Genomic DNA, 24,334 nt, shown 5'->3' on the forward strand with positions numbered 1-24,334 from the left:
ATGAGGTCACTAGTATGAAATATATGCCAAAAAATCGACCTGTTTCGGCATTTCCTTAAAATCTAATAACTACTGCCAAATACCGAGGTGAACTCTTTTCTTTGGTCCACCCTGTATATTTAGTATACCTACATGATATAGCCTTGCAAACATCATTCACGACGACGTTCCCGATGAAACAGGTGTTCAAGATGCGTTCCGTTCAGTTTCAAGTCTTTTTCGTAGCATTCACGAAGGTTATCAGTCATGTCTGTGAACTAAGGTTGTTGAATGGCCTTAATTTCTAGGTGTCAGATGGTGGATCGGTAAGTGCGATTACTTGCAGGGCCGTGGGCGCCCCTCCTATCCACCTGCTAGCCAGGGAACGTACGTCCCTCTACAAAACACCGGACGGTCAATTGCCGGAAGCAAGAGCGGTCGTCAGAGAACGGCTTCTGGCGGACTGGCAGGCGGACTGGCAGGCGGAATGGGAGACGGAACACAATAAGGCCCAGTGGACGAAGAGATTAATCCCGAATGTGAAGTCGTGGTTCGCTTGCAAGTTCAAGAGGACCAACTTTTATTTTACACAATTTCTAACGGGACATGATTCGTTCCGAGTGTTCACACACCGCATCGGGAAGGCTAACGATGACCTGTGCCTGACCTGCCGCGTGAGGGAGGACGCGGAGCACTGCGTTTTTCGGTGCAGCGTCTACGCTCGCGGGCAGGCCAGGCTCAAAAACCGATTCGGGGATATAGGTCCGGACAACATATTAAACCTCGCGTTAGAAAATAGAAACAGCTACGAATACATAATTGACGTCGTAACTAATATAATTAAAGAAAGGGCGATACTCGAGCGCGCAGAGCCAAACGGATAAGGGGGTTTCCTCACCATCCTCATATAAATAAAAAAATAAATAAAGAAATAAAAAAAATAAATAAGTAAAAAATAAAAAAAATAATAATAATGTTAGGTAATAATAATAACAAAAGCACTTTCGATCATATGTAGAGACCTAATCTTGATCCTTAATACATCTAAGTCCTATCACTTCCCGATAGGTGCTTAGCCCACTTTCCACTTCAGGAAAATAACATCCGCCTATTCCTGCCGTTCTTAGGCAGATAAATAGGACACACATGTTTCTAACTTATATCCTAGACAGCGCGGAATGTCCCCATGTATCGTTCTCTAAAGAACACGTCCAGGGATATTCCGGGTCGGAAGAGGGGGTGGTTTTAGTTGGTAGGCGGCTGATTATGGGGATCATGCAGGACGCATGGATCATACTCTGGTCTGTGGGTCCGAGTCCAACAGTACTAGGGACACCTTCCCTAGTCTGCTAAGAGCGTTCCACCTCAATAAAAAAAAAAGGTCTGGTGAGTGCGATGAGTATGGAAAATCCCTGCCACGCGAATAAGGCGATCCATAAAATGATTGCGCAGCATACGATGAGACCCTTATCATGTGACAGGTTGCCCCGCCCAGCTCAAACCATTGTTGATTAAGTGTAGGTTCCTGGCACGACAAAATCACTGGGAATCATAGAAATGGCATGATAATGTGTTCGCTGTAGTACTCCTGATTAACAGTTAACAGCGGTCTATGTCTATAGATTGCTTCAATGAAATACGGTCCCAATTTGTCATGTACGGATACAGCACACCAAATGGTAACACGGTAAGTACTGTGAAAGGGATGCTCGACGATTACGTCGGGGCATTCGAATCAAACATTATCTGCTTATTAAGACACGCTATTTCCGTGCAATTCCTGTGCTAGACGAAAAATTAAAACATGTTCTATTTTCATGCTATTTTCATGCAAGATGTCAAATTTACAGGTTATAATAAAACTTAACCTTATTGTGTAAATTTAAATGTAATTTATTATTTATTAAGCTCAACAGGCCGTGAAGGCCTAGGGCTGAAAGATTTAATTTTTCCTTACAATTACTATTACATATTTATATATAATGCTATATCCTATACTACTATAATATATACAATATTACATTTGTTTGTATAAAACACTTAATACTACACTTAACATTATAGTCTTTCCATACATTTCTTCACCACTTCCTTCCATTGTTTTCTGTCCAAAGCTTTTTCTTTCCAGTTTACAATATTACTTTGTTTTAAGTCTTCATATACGCTGTCCTTCCATCTCCTTCTTGGTCTTCCTATTCTTCTTTTTTGTATTGGCTTACGTAATAGAACCATTTTTGGCATTCTCGCCTTTCCCATTGTTTCTATGTGTCCTAAGTATCGGATTCTCTGTGCTTTGATTGCCGTCGTTATTTTTGGTTCATTATATAGTTCTTCAAGTTCCTTATTATTTCTTCTTCTCCATTGACCGTCTATTTTCACGCCTCCATATATTGCTCGTTGTATTTTCCTCTCCCATCTTTCTAAAAGGTCTATTTCTGATTTTTTAAGCACCCATGTTTCACATGCATATGTAGCTGTAGGTCTGATAACTGTTTTGTAGATTCTTATTTTTGTTTTTCTTGACACATCTTTGGATTTCATTAATGGACGCAATGCTCCATACTTTTTGTTTGCTTTTGCTATTCTTGCTTTTATTTCCCCTTCCCCATATCCCTTTTCATCTACTTTTACACCCAGGTATGTAAATTCTGAAACTCTTTTAAATGCGCATACATTTTCTCCTTCTATCTCCAATGTGAAATTGTCTTCATTTTCTTTATCTGTTTCTCCCATTATCATGTATTTTGTCTTTTCCTTATTTATGAGAAGACCAAAAGGTTTGGCTTGTTTTATTATATTGCTCATTAATTTTGTTAGCTCTTTCTTACTTGTCGATAATAATGTTAGATCATCTGCGAATGCAATACATTGGTGGCCATTTTTAAAAATCGTTTCCTGTGTGCTTATTTTACTTTTCCTGATTATTCCTTCCAGTATTACATTAAAAAGAGTCGTTGATAGTGGGTCTCCTTGTCTTAATCCTTCCTTTGTTTCAAAATTATTTGATTTATGTCCCTTCCATGCTATTTCGTTTGTGGAGTTATCCATAGTCATCTTTACCATCCTGGCGATTTTACTTGGTATGCCCATTTCTTTCATTAGTGCGTACATCTGTTGCCGCTTTACCGTATCATAGGCCTGTTTAAAGTCGACGAACAGGACGTATACTGCTATTTTATGTTCGTAGCACGTAGTTTGGATTTCTTTTAACGCAAATATTTGGTCTGTCGTCGACCTATTACTTCTGAATCCTGCCTGATATTCGCCCAATATCTTTTCCGTGTATTGATTCAGCTTTTTTCTTAAGATGTTTGTCAATATTTTGTACACGACTTCTAGCAACGCGATACCTCTATAATTTTCACATCTCATTTTATCACCTTTTTTATGTATGGGGCATATCCTTGCCCTGGTCCATTCTCCTGGCATTCTTTCTGTTTCCCATATACTTTTTATCAGGCTATGTATCTCCTTGTGTAGTCTTTTTCCTCCTGCCTTTATCATTTCCGCCGATATTTCCGTTATTCCTGGGCTTTTATTGTTTTTTAGCCCTCTTATTTCATTTTCTATTTCTTCCCTCGTAGGTGTTTCTATTACTATATGGTCATCTTCAATTTCCTGGATTGTTCCCCTTTCTTCTTCGTTTTTGTTTAAAAGTTGTGTAAAATAACTTTGCCAATTTCTCATTATTTCCCCGGGTTCATTTATTAATATTCCTTCCTCATTTTTCATATATGGGTTATGTTTCTGATATCCCCTTTCCATTTTTCTTGTTTCCTGGTAAAAGGATCTTATTTCCTTTTTTTGGAATTTTTCCTCTATCACTTTGAGTTTTTCTTCGTTGTATTTTCTTTTTTTATTTCTGCATGTTCTCTTCATAATTCTCTTCAATTCTCTATATTCTTGTGTGCTAATGTCACTATTATTTCTTAAGTTTTTTATTCTTATTTTTCTAATTTCTTCTGCTATTTTTTGACATTCCTCATCATACCATTCTTTTGCTTTTTGTTTTCTATTACCTTTAATTAATATTTCTTTACTGGTGTTTAAAACTGCTTCTTTTATGCTTTCCCACTTTTCTTCCGGGTCTAGTGTTTCTGGTTCTTCGTTTAGTCTGCTGGTTATTTGTTGTTCGTACTTCTTCTGTGTCATATTATCTTTTAGTATTGCTGTGTTGAATTGTTTTTTGATTTCTTTGTCCCTTTGATTGTCTTTCTTTATATTAGCATTTATTCTATAGGCTGCTCTTACCAAAAAGTGATCTGAGTCACATTCCGCTCCTCTCATACTTTTTATATTTATTATATTATGGGCGTGCTTCTTCTCTATTAATATGTGGTCTATTTGATTTATTGTCCTTTTGTCAGGGGAAATCCACGTTCCTTTATGTATATCTTTTCTGCGTTGGTATGTGCTTTTTATTACCATTTGTCTTTCTGTGGCAAAACCTATAATTCGTTGACCATTATCATTTGATACATCGTGTTTACTGTATTTTCCTGTTATATTTTCATATATATCCTCTTTTCCCACTTTAGCATTGCAGTCTCCCATTACTATTTTGATATCAAATGCTGGTAATCTGTCATATTCTCTCTCTAGTTGCTCATAGTATGCATCTTTGTCTTCTTCGGTGGCGTCTTCTATTGGTGCATGTACATTTATTATGCTTATGTTTCGTTGATTCCCTTTTAACCTGATTGTGCACATTCTATCTGATATCGGCTTGAAATTCATCACTCTGGTTTTCCATCTTTTCTGTATGATAAAGCCTGTTCCTAGCAATCTGTTATTCCCCCCACTTTTAAAAAATACTATATCATCTATTTCTACTATTTCTGTGTCTAATTGTTTTGTTTCTTGTAAAGCTAATATATCTATTTCATATCTTTTTGTTTCTCTAATTAATTCTTTAAGTTTTCCCGTTTCATAAGTGCCTCTTACGTTCCATGTTCCCAAATTAGTTTTCATTTTCTTGTTTTTAATCCCAATCGTCTCCTTGTCCATTGCCGTTGTTGCTACCGTTTCATTTACGTCGTTTAGTTTTTTTGGTTTCTGTTTTGGTTTTCTATTTTTAAGAGTTGTTGCTGATGTTTATTCCATGTCCATACCTCCTCATTTATTTTTATTTTTTGAAATCCTACCTTGACGTTTTTTCCTTCCAATTTAGCCTCTTTTGCCTTCGTTCTGATTTTACCCTGTATCATCCGTTCATTTTTGTCCATGTCGTCATTAATATATATTTCTTTTCCCTTTATGTCTCTCAATTTACCTTTATTTTTCATAATTTCTTCTTTGTCCGTTGCATTTTCGAGCTCAATCAAGCAGGATTTACTTCCAATTTTTCTTGCGCTTTTTATTTTTGTCTCAACTTTTAGTGCATTGCATAAAAAATCTTGGACGTTATCTTTTGTTATGTTTTGATCGTAGGTATCCATATCTACTCCCTGCAGTATTATATTATTTCGTCTTTTGTCCTTTTCCATTCTGTCTATTTTATTTTCCAATTCTTCCACTTTTTGTTGGGTTTCTCTGTTTTTCTGTTTCAGCTTTTCATTTTCTTGTCTGAGTTCCTTCATTTCCGCTCTGTACTCTTTTTGCTCTTCTCTTAGTTCCCTTATTTCCATTGTGATAATATTTAGGCTCTCCAATATTTTTTCTAGTTGCCTATCATTCCCAGGCGACCGATGTACTTTTTTACTTCTGCTATCGTCTGCCTCATCTTCCGATTCATCTCCTCTTTTTCTTGTCTTTTCGTCCACACTATACTCGTTCTCAGCCATTTTGTACGTAGCGTTAACTGGGCACACCCGTTTCAACCACGAGGAGGTATGCCCAATTATCCACGCACCAAAATTGCTTTTGTTTTTCGGCAGGTGTTTCTATTTTTTTTAAATCCGGCAACACCGCTTGAAATTTGACCAGCGCACTAAGGGGTATTTGAAGCAAAAAACCGGTCATAATTATTTAAAAGCCTATATTATCTCAAAATATGATTAAAAATAATATTTCATTAACATTTTGGATTTCGAATAAAAATACATAAAAAAAATAACGGAAAAGTACTTTTTTTTTGAAAAATTGAAAAAAATGAAGATGTTTATACATACATATTTTTATTCGGAATCAGTGCAATCTGATTCACTGGTAACTTCAGAATCCTCTTCATCATCATCATCTTCGATAGTATTGTTGTCTAAACTATTTAGGTTAGGTTTTGCTGCAATTAAAATTGCCTTTGCTTCGTCAGAAAATGGCAAGATTTTCTTCTTAGTTTTTGGCCGACTACAGCTGATGAGAGGATCAGATGTCAGAAGTAGTCTATTTAAAATGTCCCTGTTACACTCAATTCTCGAAAATTTTCGGGAAAAGTCCACCCGATATTTTCGAAAATGCTTATTACGTGCTTCAGCGGCCTCCTCGGACAATTGCCCTATTGGCAGAATTGCATGTTCGATCACCTGCGCTCCATGCATTAAAATTTTATGAACTGTAGGTGACATTGGATGCCAGCCGTACAAGTTTACATATAGTTTGGCAGTCTCTTGGGTATAATTGTCAAATTTCTGGTAACCAATCTCATGACCACTTGATATTACCTCAAGAATCACTTTAAATCTGTTAATTAATTCCCCGTTGATGCCTGTGATTCGAGAAGAGCATTCTGCATTTTGAAAAAATCTCCTAGACGTATTTCCGTCATTACTATTTCCATAGCCAGCTTTAGGAATATCAAACAAGTAGACCCATTTCAGCTCTAAAACATTTTTGTATTTTCTCTTTTGTCTCTTTAACAATTTTTTTGTCTTCAGGTGTACGGGCTTGCCACCTTTTTAGGGGTTCTTTATACGCTAAATGGAATAATAACTCAAAAAAGCGTATTCTTGCATGAAGCACTGAGAGCCCAAAGTTTAAAGTTTCTTTTTTTATCGCACATTTTTCTAATTTATTAAAATCTTTTGATGTTTGACCGCATATATAACATCGCATAGTTGAAGCAGTGTCCGTTGCGGAGTTGCAGACCTTCCCGTCTACCATTGTCAGCAAAATATTGTGACTGATTTTCACTGTCTTTAGTTTCTAACAAATTGTTTGCTTGATTTTCAATGTATTCTATTTCTTCCTTAGTGACATCTTTTGTTTCATGTACAAATTGAGCTCTGATAGGTCTGCAAAATCGCACCGAAGAAGGAGCAGGATTCTGCCAAATGATTTTTAATGTTTTACCACCAATAGAAACCACTAACCTCACCGGAACAATCGAGCTCATAAATATATTAGAATCATCATCTGCAACATTTTCAAATTTTTGTCTAAATTGAGTTTGGTGAGATCCATCACATCCCCATTTTGATATCAAAAGTAAGTGCTGTTTTTCAGTGTCGTTCAACGTATCTACGACTTCTCTTAAATACTTTATGAAACGCAAAGCCGTATGATCCAGCAAAGCTTGAAGTTCAACATTAAAACTGGTCTCGGTAACAGTAATTTTGTCATCACCTGGGTAGCACTCTTTTTTTGCCTTTTGTAGCAAAGAATAACACGGGTAGATGTACTTCCGTCCGACTTGTAATAAATTCCACTGGCTCCTTGTGAAGTTACCTTCTACAAATATCGATAACGCTTCTTGTGGTGTATATTTCATCTCCATGTGATCTTTTTTAGTTGAAATTATTTTTCTGATCTTCTTAGCTTTCGTTGGTGTTGAAGTTATTTCTTTAATCATCTTTGAGGTATCTTTATTTCCGGAAGTACCCTGACTAACACGAGCAGCGAAAGTCAGCTCCTCGACAGGTATATCAGCCCGTATTTGTTCAGTTCTCCACCGCTTGCTCCTTTCACTTAATTATTGGAACTGTTTAACTGGGCGACCGGGCTTAAATGATGACCAAGAAGGAAGCTCTAGTGATGTTTTCAACCATTCTTCATTATTTTTCAAAAATCGTTCATCAGTATTACGGGCTGCCGTCCATTTCTGCTTAAAACTTGTTTTGAAATACCTTAAAGAACGGGACAAAATATTCCTATCCTCTCTTGGGCATGACGTCATCTGAGCAAGTCTATCTTCTAACAGGATAAATTTTTGGTCTATTTTCATTCCTCTGAATCCGATTAGGATATCATATAGTTTCCGTCTGGTAATAGTTTTCACCTTTTCCGGAGCACCTACAAAGAAAAATTATAAAAATTGTATTTTTTATAATGGTACCTACAAACTTAAAAATAGAAATAAAACAATGGGGTACATTGGGGGAAAATTTTCTTGCTGTTTCGGTTAGCTTCGAACTTTATTACCGTAAATAAAATCTAGCGCGACAAACCCCGACACATAAACAAAAGCATTAACGTTTTAAAATTTTAGTAATAATACCACGTTCCTTAATCGGAAATTGGAAACATAAGGGTAAATGCCGAAACTTAAGGAGAAATTAACTGTAATATATTATAAAACAATGTACATACCTTCAACTTCCATATTTAATAAGAAATTTTCTGGTAATTCACCACACGACGACATATTAACATAAAGAAAAATTAATAATAATTGTCAGCGCTGTCAACAATGAAATACATTATACACAAATGTTTTGTTTTGACAGATTAGTAGGCGGAAGCGCTGACACAAAGCGGGCTACAGGGCGCGCCCTCTATGAATTGGATTATGAACTTTATAAAACATCCATTGCTTACGTCATTTGGTGAATTTTGGAAAAACTACTTATGACCGGTTTTAGGCCCCAAATACCCCTTAGTGCAGCGTTCGCCAGTGTTTATAAGCTTATCTGTTAGCTGTTAACCTCACTTTTATTTGTCCGTTTAGTATTTTATACTATTTTTTACCGTTTTTACTTATATTATTCTTGCATTAGGTAGGGCACAGTTTATACCTTACCTTTTTCACTCACTCAGCATTCAATGTTCGCTGCACCACGCGAAAATCGGGTAAAATGCAGGCGAAAATTAAAACACTTTGTTTTCTATCTCTAGATTTCTAAATGTAATTTATTGGAAATAATAATAATTTGAGATTTATACTTAATTATATTTAATGTTGGACTGAAATTTCCCAGTGAAATATCTAAAGTTAATTATTTTGGTATATTTTTTGTTAGCAACAATGAAAGTGGCATCAAAAATTGCACAGAAATAGCTCCTGATGTAAAAAGGTCAGGCTAGGCAAGAGATATGCCATGCAAGACGGACTTGCATAGCATGAGACTTGCATATAGCCTTTAGGCTATTGATTATGTACTATAGAAAGGAACTACAACGTTAACGAGGTTTTATTATTTCATATGGTCAATGAATCTCTATATATAAAAAACCGCGGAGTGCTACCATTTAAAGGGGTGCGTTTTTGAGAAATGGGTGAATTAGTCCCTGGGCACAGGTTACATTAGGGTGAGTTCTATGCACTTTTGGTACAAACACGTCTACGTAAAAATTGTTCCTGGTTAAATTTCCTATTTAAATATAACTTTTTAATGTCAAAGTTACTTTTTTTTTACAAAAATATATTCAAAAGAAAAAGAACAAAGAAACCCAAAAGAAAGAAATTTTGTTTTTTGTCCCATAACTTTTGTCCACGGGGATATAGGTATAGACATTGCTTCACAGAAAAATAACTTACATATTTTCTTTTTAAAATGATATTTGGTAGAGGTCATTAGGATTTATAGTTTTCGAAATATGATTTTTCAAAGTTCGCCACTCACAGCAATTTTGGGCAATTTTCCTTGTTATTTCGCAAATATTGTTCTGTAATTTTTTCTACGTAACTTTAGGCATATGCAATGGTACATGTAAGAGGAATAGAAATCAATAACCTTTAAAATGTTCTACTGTATAATGTTGTATGACTTCTTTTAAAGAAGTTATCTTTTTCAAGATTTGATACTTTTAACGAGTTTTTATATTTTTTACGATTATTTTTTAAATTTACGATTTTTGATTTTAGGATTATTTCTTAAATTTCTCATTATAGCTTTTTTATGTGATTGTGTGTTATGATTGAATCTTATTTTTTATAGGTAATACTTTGGATCCACTTGACTCGGCCGGGCAAACTTCAATATATTGATTAATTCCAATATTTACTGTCAAAGCTCCTGCACCACAAAAATAGTTTTGCTTGAAAAAATAGCATGTAAATGTACCAAAGGATGTACAAAAAACTGCGGTTGTAGGAAGATAGGAATTAGTTGTACAATATTCTGCAAAGGGTACATGTGCATGGGTTTTAATTGGGAACTCTAAGATAACTGAGGTATCAGAGGAAGATATTGAAGCTAATGCTAACGAAGAGATGGGCTTTAATTTTGAAAAAATTTTAAATGTCAACGTTTAAATAATTTTAACCTAAGTGATGTTTTCTAAGACTAATGTTTATGTAATTTTTGTAAAAGAAATAATTTTAAATAATACAGGTAAAAAAATATCAAAGAATCACTCGGTTTCCATTATTTAAAAATAGATGATACACCATTTTAAAGAACAGAAAGTAAGCCCTCTTTATTGAGCAATATATAGTATATGTATGTACCGGGTGTCCCAATAAGAATGGCTCTCGGCCATATCTCAGGAACTGTTTATAGTAGAGCTTTGAAATAAAAAATTTTATAACAAAAGTTGCCTCAGGAAAAGCCTGGAAATTATTTTCATAATTGTGGGTCCACCGCTAGAGGGCGTAATTGAATATCAAAAATTAAAAAATCCAAATTTTTTCAAAATTTTCTTAATGAAGGGGCACTGGAAATCCGATCGTCGTCTTGTTCATAAAATTCTACGCATATTTGATTTGACAAGTTTAGGTCTACCTTTGGAAATAAGAGGTGGGGTGAGTGGGAACCTTGTTATGAAAAACTGGCTGTGAGTCCGGTTCTGCTTAATCAAATTTTGCAAACTTGGTCTTGTTGAAGACAGATCTTTTTCGTCAATGTAAAAGTTATGATTTCGAACCAACTTACTGAGTAATATGCCAGCTAGAAGGCGTTATTTAATTTTTTTCAGAAATCTAGTGTTCCTTGGAAAATATTAAATACAAACATGCATTTTTAATACCATATTACAAAATTAGACAAAATTAGCAACAGAATAGCGAAAACCGCATGTTAATACCTTTTTTCTATCTCGAGATATCTTACAAAACGTGTAAATTTAAAAACACAACTGTTACTGTCACCGGTAAACGAAATTCATTAAAAGTAGTGTGCTATGGAAACAACAAAGAAACATTTTCCAGCTGTCAACGTATATTAGGTCTTTTCAACGCTTCTCATTTGTTTCGAGCCTCGTTCATATCTCGTATATTAATATTATACACGGATTATACGGCATATGACAGAGGCTCGAAACAAATGAGAAGCGTTGAAAAGCCCTATTACAAAGAAATAAAAACAACTATTTAGTGATGACATAAACGTTCAAATTTTTGCCCATCAAACATTTACTCTTTCAAGAGTAGATTGAATAGCAGTCTCAATTTCTGCTCTCGATATTCTTTGAATGGCGTTTAGTATTCTCTGGATAATGTATTCTAGAGTAGTGTATGATGGGCAACAATTTGAATATTTAGGTCGTCACTAAGTAGTTCTTTTTGTTCTGTGTTATATTTAATTTTAATAGTATGGTTTCTCTTTATATTGTTGTTTTAATTAATTATATTTTTATACGTTGACATCTGGAAAATGTTATTTTGTTTTTTTCCACAGCACACTACTTTTCATTAACTTAGTTTACCGGTGATAGTAACAGTTATGTATAAAATTTACACGTTTCTCAAGATATCTTGAGATATAAAAAAGGTATCGACATGCGGTTTTCGCTATTCTATTGCTAATTTAATCTAATTTTATAAAGTATGATTAAAAATGCATACTTGTATTTAATATTTTCCAAAGAAAACTAGATTTCTGAAAAAATTAAATAACGCCTCCCATCTGGCTTATTACTTATTAGAATGGTTCAAAATTATCACGCTTACATTGAAGAAAAAGATCTGTCTTCAACAAGACCCAGTTTTCAAAATTTGATTTAGCAGAACCGAACTTACAGCCATTTTTTCATAACAAGGTTCCCACTCACCCCCACCTCTTATTTGCAAAGGTAAAGTTAGACTTGTTAAATCAAATATGCGCAGAATTTGATGAAGAATACAATGATCAGATTTCCAGTGCCCCTTCATTAGGAAAATTTTGTAAAATTTAGATTTTTTTATTTTTGATATTCAATTACGCCCTCTAGCGGTGGACCCACAATTATGAAAATAATTTCCAGGCTTTTCCTGAGGCAACTTTTGTTATAAAATTTTTTATTTCAAAGCTCTACTATAAACGGTTCCTGAGATATGGCCGAGAGTCATTCTTATTGGGACACCCGGTACAAGAAAAAAAGTTATAATGAGAAATTTAAAAAATAATCCGAAAATCAAAAATCGTTGCAAGTACTTATTACATTTTGAAAAATAGTATCTTATTCAAAAATAATCCTAGAATTTTTTGTAATACACCATTTTAAAGTAAACAAAATAAGCTTTTTTTATTATAAAATATAATATATACCTAAATGCAGAAGAAAAAAAGTTATAATGAGAAATGTCAAAAATAATCGTAAAAAATGTAAAAAATAATATTTTTTTTATATTACGTATTATATAATATATAATATAATATTATAATATTATATTATATATACTATATATTATATAATATAATATTATATAATAATATTATTTTATTTTTATATTATATTATAAAAAATCGAAAAGTATAAAACCTTGAAAAACCATAATCTCTTTTAAAAAAGTCGTACAACGTTATACAGTAGACTATTTTAAAGATAATTGATTTTTATTCCTATTATGTGTACCATTGCATATACCTAAAGTTACGTAGAAAAAAGTTACAGAACAATATTTGCGAAATAACAAGGAAAATTGCCCAAAATTGCTGTGAGTGGCGAACTTTGAAAAATCATATTTCGAAAACTTTAAATCCTAATTACCTCTAGTAAACAACATTTTAAAGAAGAAATATGTAGGTTTTTTTCTGTAAAGCAATATATATACCTTTATCCTCGTGGACAAAAGTTATGTGACAAAAAACAAAATTTCTTTCTTTTGGGTTTCTTTGTGCTTTTTCTTTTGAATATATTTTTGTAAATAGAAAGTATCATTGACTTAAAAAAGTGATATTTAGATAGGAAATTTAACCAGGAACAATTTTTATCTAGATATGTTTGTACCAAAAGTGCATAGACCTCACCCTAATGTAACCTGTGCCCAGGGACTAATTCACCCATTTCTCAAAAACGCACCCCTTTAAATGGTAGCACTCCGCGGTTTTTTCATATATAGATGTCCATTGACCATATGAAATAATAAAACCCCGTTAACGTTGTAGTTCCTTTTAGCTATCTTATTTTGAATATAATCAATAGCCTACTTGATGTAAAGCTGCTTTTAAGCCTAAATGCGTCCGCAACTGATTTTAAGCTTGGATCGTTTACACGACCTTTTCGGTATGACCGAAAATAGTAGTAGGTACCTACTTCGCGGTAAAATTTTTTTCTGCAATACTGAGAGCTATCCTGAGGCATCTAAAATTAACACGACATTCACATTTATGTTATAATGACTTTCGGAAACCACTCAGTACGTTTCGGCGTATGGCACATACAAATTTGACGCATACGCATTTCAGTACTGTTTATATTGCCGCATACCGTATATACTTTTAGTACGGGGAACATAATAATACTGTCCCGACAGTACTGATAGGGCATAAAGGAGCGAATTATCCGTCGAATCTGATTTGCGGCGAACCAAATTCGTAACGATATCCATACGTCTGTGGTTGGTCGCGAGCTTAGTACGACTAAATTATCTTTATTAAAATTATATATCGAGGGGTTCGAGCGAAAACCCGATAACTAACAAAAACATTGTTTCGAGATAATCGCGATTAAAGATTTTAGGAAGTTTGAAGAAGATTTCAAATCATCATAGGAAGTTAAATCAAACATTTGTTATAGCCAAATGGTAGAGAATTTAATGTTTAGTTAGAATAATTTATTGTAAGTTTAATTTATAAAAACGTATTTACAAAAAATAATAAAACGTGATATTTATCGGGTTTTACCTCGTTGAATAAGTATAACATTTGGTTTTATTGGTTTTTATTTTTAATTTTTTTAATTATAAAATAAGATTTAACTGTATATTACTCCAACAAAAAAAAATGAATCTACATTCTTTTTAGAAAATAAAAAGGTAAATGTCTTCTTCTTCCAATTGTTCTCCCATCACTAAGTCTGGAATTCGATCTACGATCTTATTACCGGTTTTTAAATTTGATACCCAATAAATTTGATTTTATTTTTTCTTTTATGGCGCAGAGTAGTTTTTTTTAATTCAAACCAATATCTTCTCATATTAACAGTTATATTGTACAAAATAAAACATTTTCTAGAGTATACTACTACTAGACTCCAGTAATTTCTACAGAGTTTGTGTCTATAGTCTTCAGACAACTTTTTAGTACAATTAAATTTAAATTTACTACTATTGATTTGCTGTGGTACCTTGGAAGCTCTGATTTTGTTTTTCGTTATAAATATGGGCCCCATTCTAACCGTCTTTTTGTTCTTAATAATAAATTTCCAATTTACGCCATGTTTTATTGGGTTTTCGCAGGAAAAAAGTGTACTGAAATTTAATAAACTATCATAGTCTAAAAGTATTTATTGGGTTTTCGCATGAATATAGTTTTTCAAAATTGACAACTTTGTAATCTTTGTCTCCGATAAAATTAATTATCAGTTTTTAACTCAGAAATATTTCTAATAAAATTAGTAACTTTACACAGGAAAAAGAAAATAAATTATTTTACCGGAATATCATATTATAAAAATATGTTTACAACAAAGTATTTTTATTAGTAAAGTTATATATCGGTTTGCTGATATTTAAAAATACCAGTTACCGGTTTTTACCATGTTTGATTTTTATTAGTTATTGTGCTCAAAAATGTTAATATCAAATAATAACATTTATCTGTGGTAGGAGACGTGTTTTTAATACCGCAGAAATAAAAATACCGGATTTCATAATTTTGGCATTTATCGGGTTTTCGCTCGAACCCCTCGATATCGTAATTTTGCTCAAATTTCTACAAATGAAATATATGTATAATGTAATATATCACATGGCTAGAAATTATTTGCTGCCAAAATAAATCGATTATGTTTAAATTTGAAGTTACGATTGCAATTTATTATGAATTATTGTCAAAAATGACAGTTTTTAGACTCTATTGGGACCGTGCAAGTTCGGCAAAGCGACCTCTATTTCTACGCTCTGTACTTTTATTCGCACTTTTAATTATATTGGCCAATTATATTAGTCCTGGTTGCTGGATAATTGTCAAGGCCATAGTCCAAAAAAATAATAAGACGAAAAAATAAGATGCAGGTTATGTTATGCAAACGTAAACAATTGTATGTAGTAAATAAAATTAGTTATTAAAATGCAGTACTGCAAGCAAAATACAATTAACTAAATTTACCTTTATATAATAATTGCATATCATATCAATATTGTGGAGCAATATATAATTTTTCTGCTTCAATGACAGAAGGTATGAAATATACGTCAATTTGACAATTTCAATTGACAATATGAATTATTTAAGATAGTTGCAATATTTCTCCGCGACTCGCGCATGGTCGTTTCTCGTTTCCCTTCCAAGTACTTGCACACCGCGAATAGCTTGGACTATAACTTAAATGGCAATGTATTCATAATAGACATATTATTAAGGGTAAAGGGTAGACAGGAAATACAGAGCAAAAAGTCGATCGGTGGTCTATCTATCTCTTTTAACCAAGCGATTCCGCGCACGTGACAGACACAGATGGGTAGACCACTCAATCCATAATATTGGCGTTACACCTCGATGCACAGCGGCCCATACTTTGCCTAATCTACTAAATAGTTAGAATGTATTACAGTGAGGTACCTAAATGATGTTGAGATAAATCGAAAGATATCGATTGTAATTGATTGTAGATACTTTTGGCATAGAATAATCACCCGTTATTGCAATTTCTAAAATTTCTAATAATTTACTTAATTAAATTTCGTTTTAGGCGGAAAGCTATTTATCACCAGCATTTTTGTGTATATCTTACATGTTTAGAATGTTATACTACGAAAACTTCTCATTCATTTTGTCAGACAGAACTTCCAATTGATTTTTTAACCTTTCATTAAACTCTCATGCAAAAATCAGACTGCTATTTGTCACCAACATAATTCCTGTGATGTGACATGTTCTACATGTCGGACTCGTTAAACTGCCCAACATTTTTGTCGGACAAACATTTTTTCATATACACACACCGGCAAAATAAGCCGAACACCTTAAAAATGGGACATGTTTGATGTCTCGAATTTTCTAAACCAGTGGTCCGATTTGAGCGATTCTTTTAGTATGTTATAGCCTCATTATTTAAGAATATCGTTGTGATAATATTGTTGCTAGACAGGTGAATATCATTTTATACCGGGTGTAGCAATCATACTGTGTTTTTTTCTTAAAGTTTGGAACACCCTGTGAAATATTCTCGCATGTGTAAAATATTAAAATTAAAACTCGATTGTAGAGTTAGGCTTATTTAATAGTTTCCTTTTCGATTCATTTAATTATGTGGGATAATAAAAAAGTTATGTGCGTTAACAACTATCCATGTTTTTCATCAATAAATTCTCATAGTACGGGCGGAGAGTATGCTAAATTTGCAGTTACTCGAGCGTTATGGGGGCCTATTGGATTGTGAAGAGTATGTGCTAAAACCAGAAAAAGGTTAAGTTAAGTTTTCCATATTGTGGGGGACTTTTCATTTTTAAAACCTTTTTATATACTTGGCTTGGTTGGTGTCACGGACTCCGCAAATTTTGTAATCCGTTTTAACAATAGTTCTAGACTAACTAGGTACTTGAAATTTTCAGGATAGCTAAGAGCTGACTAACAATGCAATATTTAACTGCTATTGTATGGATAAATGGATTCTTTTTTAAATTTGAAACTGTTTTAAAAATGTAATTTTTATGACATTTTATATTAACTATGACATTTGAATTCCATTTTAACGTAAGTCAAAACGTCTAGGGCCGATAGCTCAGTGCTAGAACGTTAGGCCGGAGATCTACTGGTCCTGAGTTCAAATCCTACCTCTCGCTTACCTTTTTTTTTTTTTTATTTTTTTCATATATATTTCATTTTTTTCATACATAATTAAAACTTAATATACTTAAAATTCATATTTTATAAGTTAATTATTATATTATGCCATTGTAAACAACCGTGGTATTATAAAAAGTACTTTTTTCATACTAGTGTAATTTTTGGAAAATAATCTTGAACTCGGAGGTAAACAACTACACTATGTTATTTCGAGTAGGTAGTTAAATTGTGTTTAGCGTGTGTTTGTAATAAAGTTAAGAGCACTTAGGATGTTAATAAAAATCTACAATAATATATCCCACAATTGGTTGAAAAACCATTACCTACTATTGTATGGATAAATGATTTTTTTTTAAATTCCAAACTATTTTAAAAATGTGACTAATGCTATGACATTTAAATTCCATTTTAACGTAACATAAATACATCGAGTCCTGATAGCTCAGTGCTAGAACGTTAGGCCGGAGATATACTGGTCCTGAGTTCAAATCCTACCTCTCGCTTACCTTTTTTTAATTTTTTTAATACATAATTAAAAGTTAATATACTTAAAATTCATACTTTATAAGTTAATTATTATATATGCCATTTTAAATAACCGTGGTATTATAAAAAGTACTTTTTTTATACTAGTGTAATGTTTGGAATTATAATCTGGACCTCGGAGTTTAAACTACACTAAGTATATATTATTTCGAGTAACTTTGTTTAGCGTGTGTTTGCAACAAAGTTAAGAGCACTTAGGATGTTGATAAAAATCTGATATATCTCATAATTGGTTGAAAGACCATATTACAACGACAGAAACCGCAGCCGGCTGCGTTAATAAAATAATGCAGTGTTGGTTCTTGTTATTTCGCCGCGGCTTTATACAAAAGATGACGCTACTAGTTTACTCGGTTGATGTTTACTTTTAATGGATGGCGTTACTTTATATGTCATATTAAATTCATATTTTATTTGTGAAAACTATTGAATATTATTAAAACCTTTTTATATACTTGGCTTGGTTGGTGTCACGGACTTCGCAAATTTTGTAATCCATTTTAAAAATAGTTCTAGGCTACCTAGGCACCTGAAATTTTCAGAAAAGCTCAGAACTAGCTAACAATGCAATATTTAACTGCTATTATACAGGGTGATTAATTAGTGGGGTAAAGCTCCGTAGATCCGTTATAGTAATGTATAGCGATAAAACTTAATATCAAAAATTGTAGCGAAGTTTGAGCTGCACATTAAAAAATTAGTTAGAATGTTACAGGGTCGTCGATAACATAGTGGCGGACCAAACTTATGTTTTTTTTTTAAATAGTACACCCTGTATTTTATTGTATATTCGAACTCTTCATAACTTTTCCATTATAAAAATATAAAGGTTTGGTATGTTATACAGGGTATTTACAAAGTTATAACCAATTTTATATATGAAAATCGTAATAAGTTCAACTCCCTGTATAAATAAAAATAAGCACAAGGGCAATGGTTTATTGAAGTCATATTATTTTACTTTTTATTTTCTTTATATTGAATACAGGGTGAGTCAAAGTGCAAGTAAATTATTTTCTCAGTAATTTTAAATAGAACAACCTGTATTTTATATCATCGAAAAGTACCATTACCATACTTTAATTTTTATATACCTAACATTGCCTATGTGTAAATTTATTAGTTTTCGAGATATTTTCATTTTTCAGAGCAAAATTATGAATAAATACGGGTCTAAATCTTTCCAAATTTTAAGTAAGCCATCACTGAATTGTCTAAAACTAACAATTTACGATTACTGATTATCAATCTATACGCTGTGAGCTCGTACGTAGAGGGGATATTTACAAATTCGCGAGCGCCAATAGTGGCAAGTCTGTAAACGTTTACCGGAAATTTGACATAAATGTCAAAGTGATTAATTTAAAATTAAAATTAAAAACATTAATTATAAAAAATATTAGTTGGTCAAAGCTGTGGTATATATTTTTACCTTAAATATACTTACGTTTTAAATACTGAATTTAAGTTTTTTTAACGTTCCGTAATATGTAATTATAATTTAATCTAAAAATCTTAGCGCCATCTACACGATAATTGTGAAAGTACCTGAAGTAAGAAATTTATATTTTATTAATAGAACGTCAAAATGATTAGCAAAATCTTAAAAAATCGATTACAATTTAATTACTTTTTTGCGTTGTAAATGTTAAGCTATAACAATTAAATAATAAATTTAAAAATTACCGGTGAAAGTTGAATTAGTAATCCGCTAGGAGCGCCACCAGCGAAGCTCAGAGCGTATAATCAAAGTTACAATTTTTGTTATTAACTTTTATTACTATCTATTACTATAACAAATCTACAGAGCTTTACCCCACTAACTAATCGCACTGTATGGATAAATCGATTTTTTTAAATTTCAAACTATTTTAAAAATGTGACTAATGCAATGATATTTTAAAGTACGTTAATAAATCGATATCTGCTACATAAAACTTGATGGTGGCTCAGTGGCATTAGACTGCAGATCGAGAGGTCCCGAGTTGGAACCGGGCTGTTGCGTATCTTTTTTAATTGTTTTAATAAATAATTAGAAGTTTATATACTTAAAATTATATATACTATTTTAAACAACCGTGGTATTATAAAAAGTACTATTTTATACTAGTGTAATTTTTGGAATCATAATTATAAATAACAAAATACACCTACTAAAAATTCATATTGTTTAAGTTAATTATTCCTTCCAAACATGCTGTGTCATATAATATACAATAACAAAACCGTGATATTATAAAAAGTACTTTTTTATTACAGTGTATTTTTGGAATTTTAAACATTTTATATCGCTAAATTATTTTATATTCTCTCCTATAAATAATAAAAAGGTTTTCTATAAAAAAGTTCTTTTTTATAAAAGTGTAATTATTTAATTTAATTTTTCATTTGAAACAATCGTTTTTTTTTTCGATTATAGCGCGATCTATCCATAATTCGAAAAAATGTGTCGAATAAAAGTTTATTTTCACGTAAAGAATCCAAATCTGCAATAAAAATTGGGACTCCTATTTAAGATTTTAAATTATATCCCCCACCCCCACCTCCGTAGGGGCTCGTGTTTGGTGCCATTCGATAGAATTGTCAAAAATATTGAATACGTGTATTTTGCAGTTTTTTGATCTGATGTTCATTTTTCATCGATGTTGTATATAAAATTTGTAAAAAAACATGCAAAAATAAATACTGAATATCATATACTTGATTCAAATGCATGTGCGCTCAGCGTTTGACATTAAAACTCCCCTCGAAGCTAGTTCAGCTGAAATCCACGGGAGGTCGTCTATGTGACATCGCTTATATCGCTTAGTAATTTATTTATTTAATACATCTATTGAATTACTTTACGCTTGTTTATTAAACTAAGCAGATAATGATGGTAGGGAAGCCCAAGCTAGGATTTTCGCAGTTACTCGAGCGCGTCAGATTATCACATGGGGAGAAACCTTGTACCCTGTAAATGTACCTATACCATATATTGGTTCTTAACACCGGGGAATTTATTAAGGGGGACCGAAAAAAAAATCTATTCTTAGAAAAACTCGAAATCGTCAGATTAAGATAAGGTAAGTTACGTACATGCAAAATAGTTTATGCTTTTTCTCATGAGGATCTTTCAGTGCGTCACAGTTTTTCGATTTCTTTCTAACGCATTAAATTGCATGTGACAGGAAAAAACGCACGTAGGTGATTACATTTCGTCGGTGACATTTATAACAGTTATTCTAGTTGTCAATAGATGGCGCTATAATCGAAAAAAAATTATTTACCAATTATATAATATATCTACGAATATAATCTGTACAATTTATAAGACTATAGAAAGCAGAGAAAATACCATTTTATAAATACAATCAACACAATTGATTTGATTTTATGCCAAATTGCAAATAAAATGTGACAATTGTCAGATTTAACTAAAATGTCATGTCACTAAAATGTATATTATCATGGACTTACCTTTTTTCTATCATTTGTGACGCACTGAAAAATGCTCATGAAAAGAAGCATATATTTCAAAAATCTAACGATTTGAGCGGGGCGTAAGAAAATGGGTGAGTCACAAAGTTTCACAAAAAAAGCGAATATTTCGCGAAATAAACGTTAGATTGAAAAACTAAAAAATACGTGTGCAATATTTTTCAAAAATCTATCGAATAATACTAAACACGTCACCCCACGGAGAGGGGCGGGGGGTAAAATAAAAATTTTAAATACGATATTTCGCGAAATGAACATCAGATCGTAAAACTGCAAAATACACGTATTCAATATTTTTCAAAAATCTTTCGAATGGCATCAAACACGACCCCCCACGGAGGTGGGGTGGGGGGTTACTTTAAAATCTTAAGTAGGAGCCCCCAATTTTTATTGCAGATTGGGATTCTTTACCTAAAAATAAGCAACTTTTACTCTCAACATTTTTTCCAGTTATGGATAGATGGCGCTATAATCGAAAAAAACGATTCGTGGAAATGGAAAATTAAATTAAAAAATGGAGAGTCCCACACTTTATGGAAAACTTATCTTAACTTTTTTTGGTTTTAGCACCCACTCTTCACAATCCAATAGGTCCCCATAACGCTCGAGTAACTGCAAATTTAGCATACTTTCCTCCCCTACTATGAGAATTTATTGATGAAAAACATAGCTAGTTGTTAAAGCCATTAACTTTTTTATTTTCCAACTGAATCAAATGAATCAAAAAATAAAATGTTAAGAAAGCCTAAGGCTATAATTTAGTTTCAATTTCAATATTTTATATATGCTAGAATATTCCACAGGGTGTTCCGAACTTTAAGAAAAAAACGCAGTATGATTTTTACACCCGGTATAAAATGACATTTACCTGTCTAGCAACAATATTATTACACCGATATTCTTAAATAATAAGGGTATAACATACTAAAATAATCACTCAAATCCGACAACAGGTTTAGGAAATTCGAGACATCAAACATGTCGCATTTTTAAGGTGTTCGGCTAATTTTGCCGTTGTGTGTATTTATAACGCTGGCTATCGAATAAACTTAAAAACAACTTGCTATCTTTCCCAATCATAAACTTGTCAGGACGACACGTTTATCATGCTCCACAATTAAAACTTCCCCTGTTCCAGTGATCGCGTGCATCAAAGTTTGTCCGACTAGACACCGTTAAGCTATTAACTAATTTTCAGCTTGCTACATATTAATCAACTTTTTTTTTCTTACGCGGGATCCATGTCTATAATTTTTAACCGAGAAGTCATAAAAATGGCGATTTTCGCGTTTTTCAAATTTTAGATTGCTTATAACTCGAAAACGAACACCTTTAGAGAAAAATTATAAGAAACTTTTTTGTCCAGAATGATCCAAGAAACCTAAAAAAAATTGTCCAGGCCAAACACGATGATTTTTGCAATTTGATTAAAAAAAATTGTTTAAAAAAATTTTGGACCACTTATCGCGTGAGCGACTTCTTGAACCTTATTCTAGGATGTCTCACGAATGTGATTCTGCAAAAAAAATCTCATGGGAATATTTTTTCCAACGAACCCGCCGTTTTCGCCTTGTCTATAGTGGGCTCTCAAAGATTTGGTTCGTCCGAACCATATCTGTCGTATCAAATCTGTACGTATCCGATATGTAGGTAGGGATTATTCGCTCGTGTATGGGACCCTAATGCGTTAATCAACTATTTTCATTTCTGTTTTTATTTATTTTGCTAAAATTGTTAATCGGTTTAACTGATATGTTTTAATTATTATTAATATTTCTCTCAAGTGTTGTTAACTTGTAACAAATTTTCTGTGGTGTAATATTTAAGATGTTTACCTCTTCATGAATATTCGAAGGATGATCCCTGTATCCACAGTGTTCAGACACAGTCTTACAGCAGGAATCGGGAACTCTGTTTAAAACAGATCCACTTTTGATCCACTCATTTTGTCGCCAATCTATATAATTGACAGCTCCACAACAATGTAGCTAAAACAAAGTTTAATTAACTTAATAGTTGATACTAGAACGGCGAAAAATATGATGAAACATAAATAAATTTTATAGTTATAATAAGGTAGCTAAACAGAACTTGATGGTATTCTTGAACAGAAAAGGTACTGAACTGTTTTCTTGTGGCATGTTTGAATTAAATACTATGTTTATATGGAATTAAGTTACAACTGATTGTAATTAAAATTACATTAATAATAAGTTCGTCCGCTGTAACTTTTCCCATGCGTCACGATTTATTTTCAAACAAATTAAGTCAAAACCTAAAGTGAAACATGCGCCGATGTGTGTAGTATGTAGTTTACAGTACCTATACAAAATGTATAAACACATCGACGTTCGTTTCACTTTAGGTTTTGACTTAATTTGTTTGAAAATAAATCGTGACGCATGGGAAAAGTTAGAGCGAACGAACATAATTGTTTGGCATTTCAGAAAAAGAAGATTATCAAATCATTATTTAATAAAGCATAGACCAAGGTATTAATTAGAATAACAATACCTAGAAATAAAAGAAAACCTACAAAGAAGCCTAAAGAAGAAACAGATGATACAAAAATAAGATTAGAAAATAGAATAAAAAATATACCAGCCAAACCAAATATAATTACTTAAAAAACAAAAGAGATATATAATCACTACAACAAAGACATGATTCAGTTGACGTGTATAAAAGGGTCAAGGAATCAGAATTATGCAAATATAAGGAAACTGACTATATAACAGATGAACAGGGAAACTTACTATTGAAAAAATACCAAAAAAGATATTTAGATGAAATATGTACCTAGATGAAATTTGCAACTAAAACTAAACGCTCAATCTGCACATTCGATATCGGATGGTAAAATGTTATATCCAGTCTATTTTTCTTTATGGTGCCGAAGCTTGGACTGTTAATGTTAACTTAATGAGAAAGTTATAAGCCTTTGAGATGTGGCTTTTTAGAAGAATTTTGAAAATATAATGGACCGATCATATTATTATGAGATGTGGCTTTTTAGAAGAATTTTAAAAATATAATGGCCCGATCATAGATAGAGAGAGAGAGAGAGAGAGAGAGAGAGAGAGAGA

At 32.5% G+C, this 24,334-nt stretch overlaps 1 protein-coding gene across 1 annotated transcript in view; it reads right to left on the bottom strand.

The window, feature by feature from the left end:
- LOC126881473 (CD151 antigen-like) overlaps window positions 1-24,334 on the bottom strand; it is a 76,176-nt gene that overhangs the window by 13,351 nt on the left and 38,491 nt on the right. The window contains exon 5 of the mRNA XM_050645748.1: window positions 23,084-23,236. Coding sequence (XP_050501705.1) covers window positions 23,084-23,236 — 153 coding nt within the window. The remainder of the gene's footprint in view (window positions 1-23,083; window positions 23,237-24,334) is intronic.

Source organism: Diabrotica virgifera, chromosome 3 (assembly GCF_917563875.1).
Source record: "Diabrotica virgifera virgifera chromosome 3, PGI_DIABVI_V3a".
Classification (NCBI taxonomy): Eukaryota; Metazoa; Arthropoda; class Insecta; order Coleoptera; family Chrysomelidae; genus Diabrotica; species Diabrotica virgifera.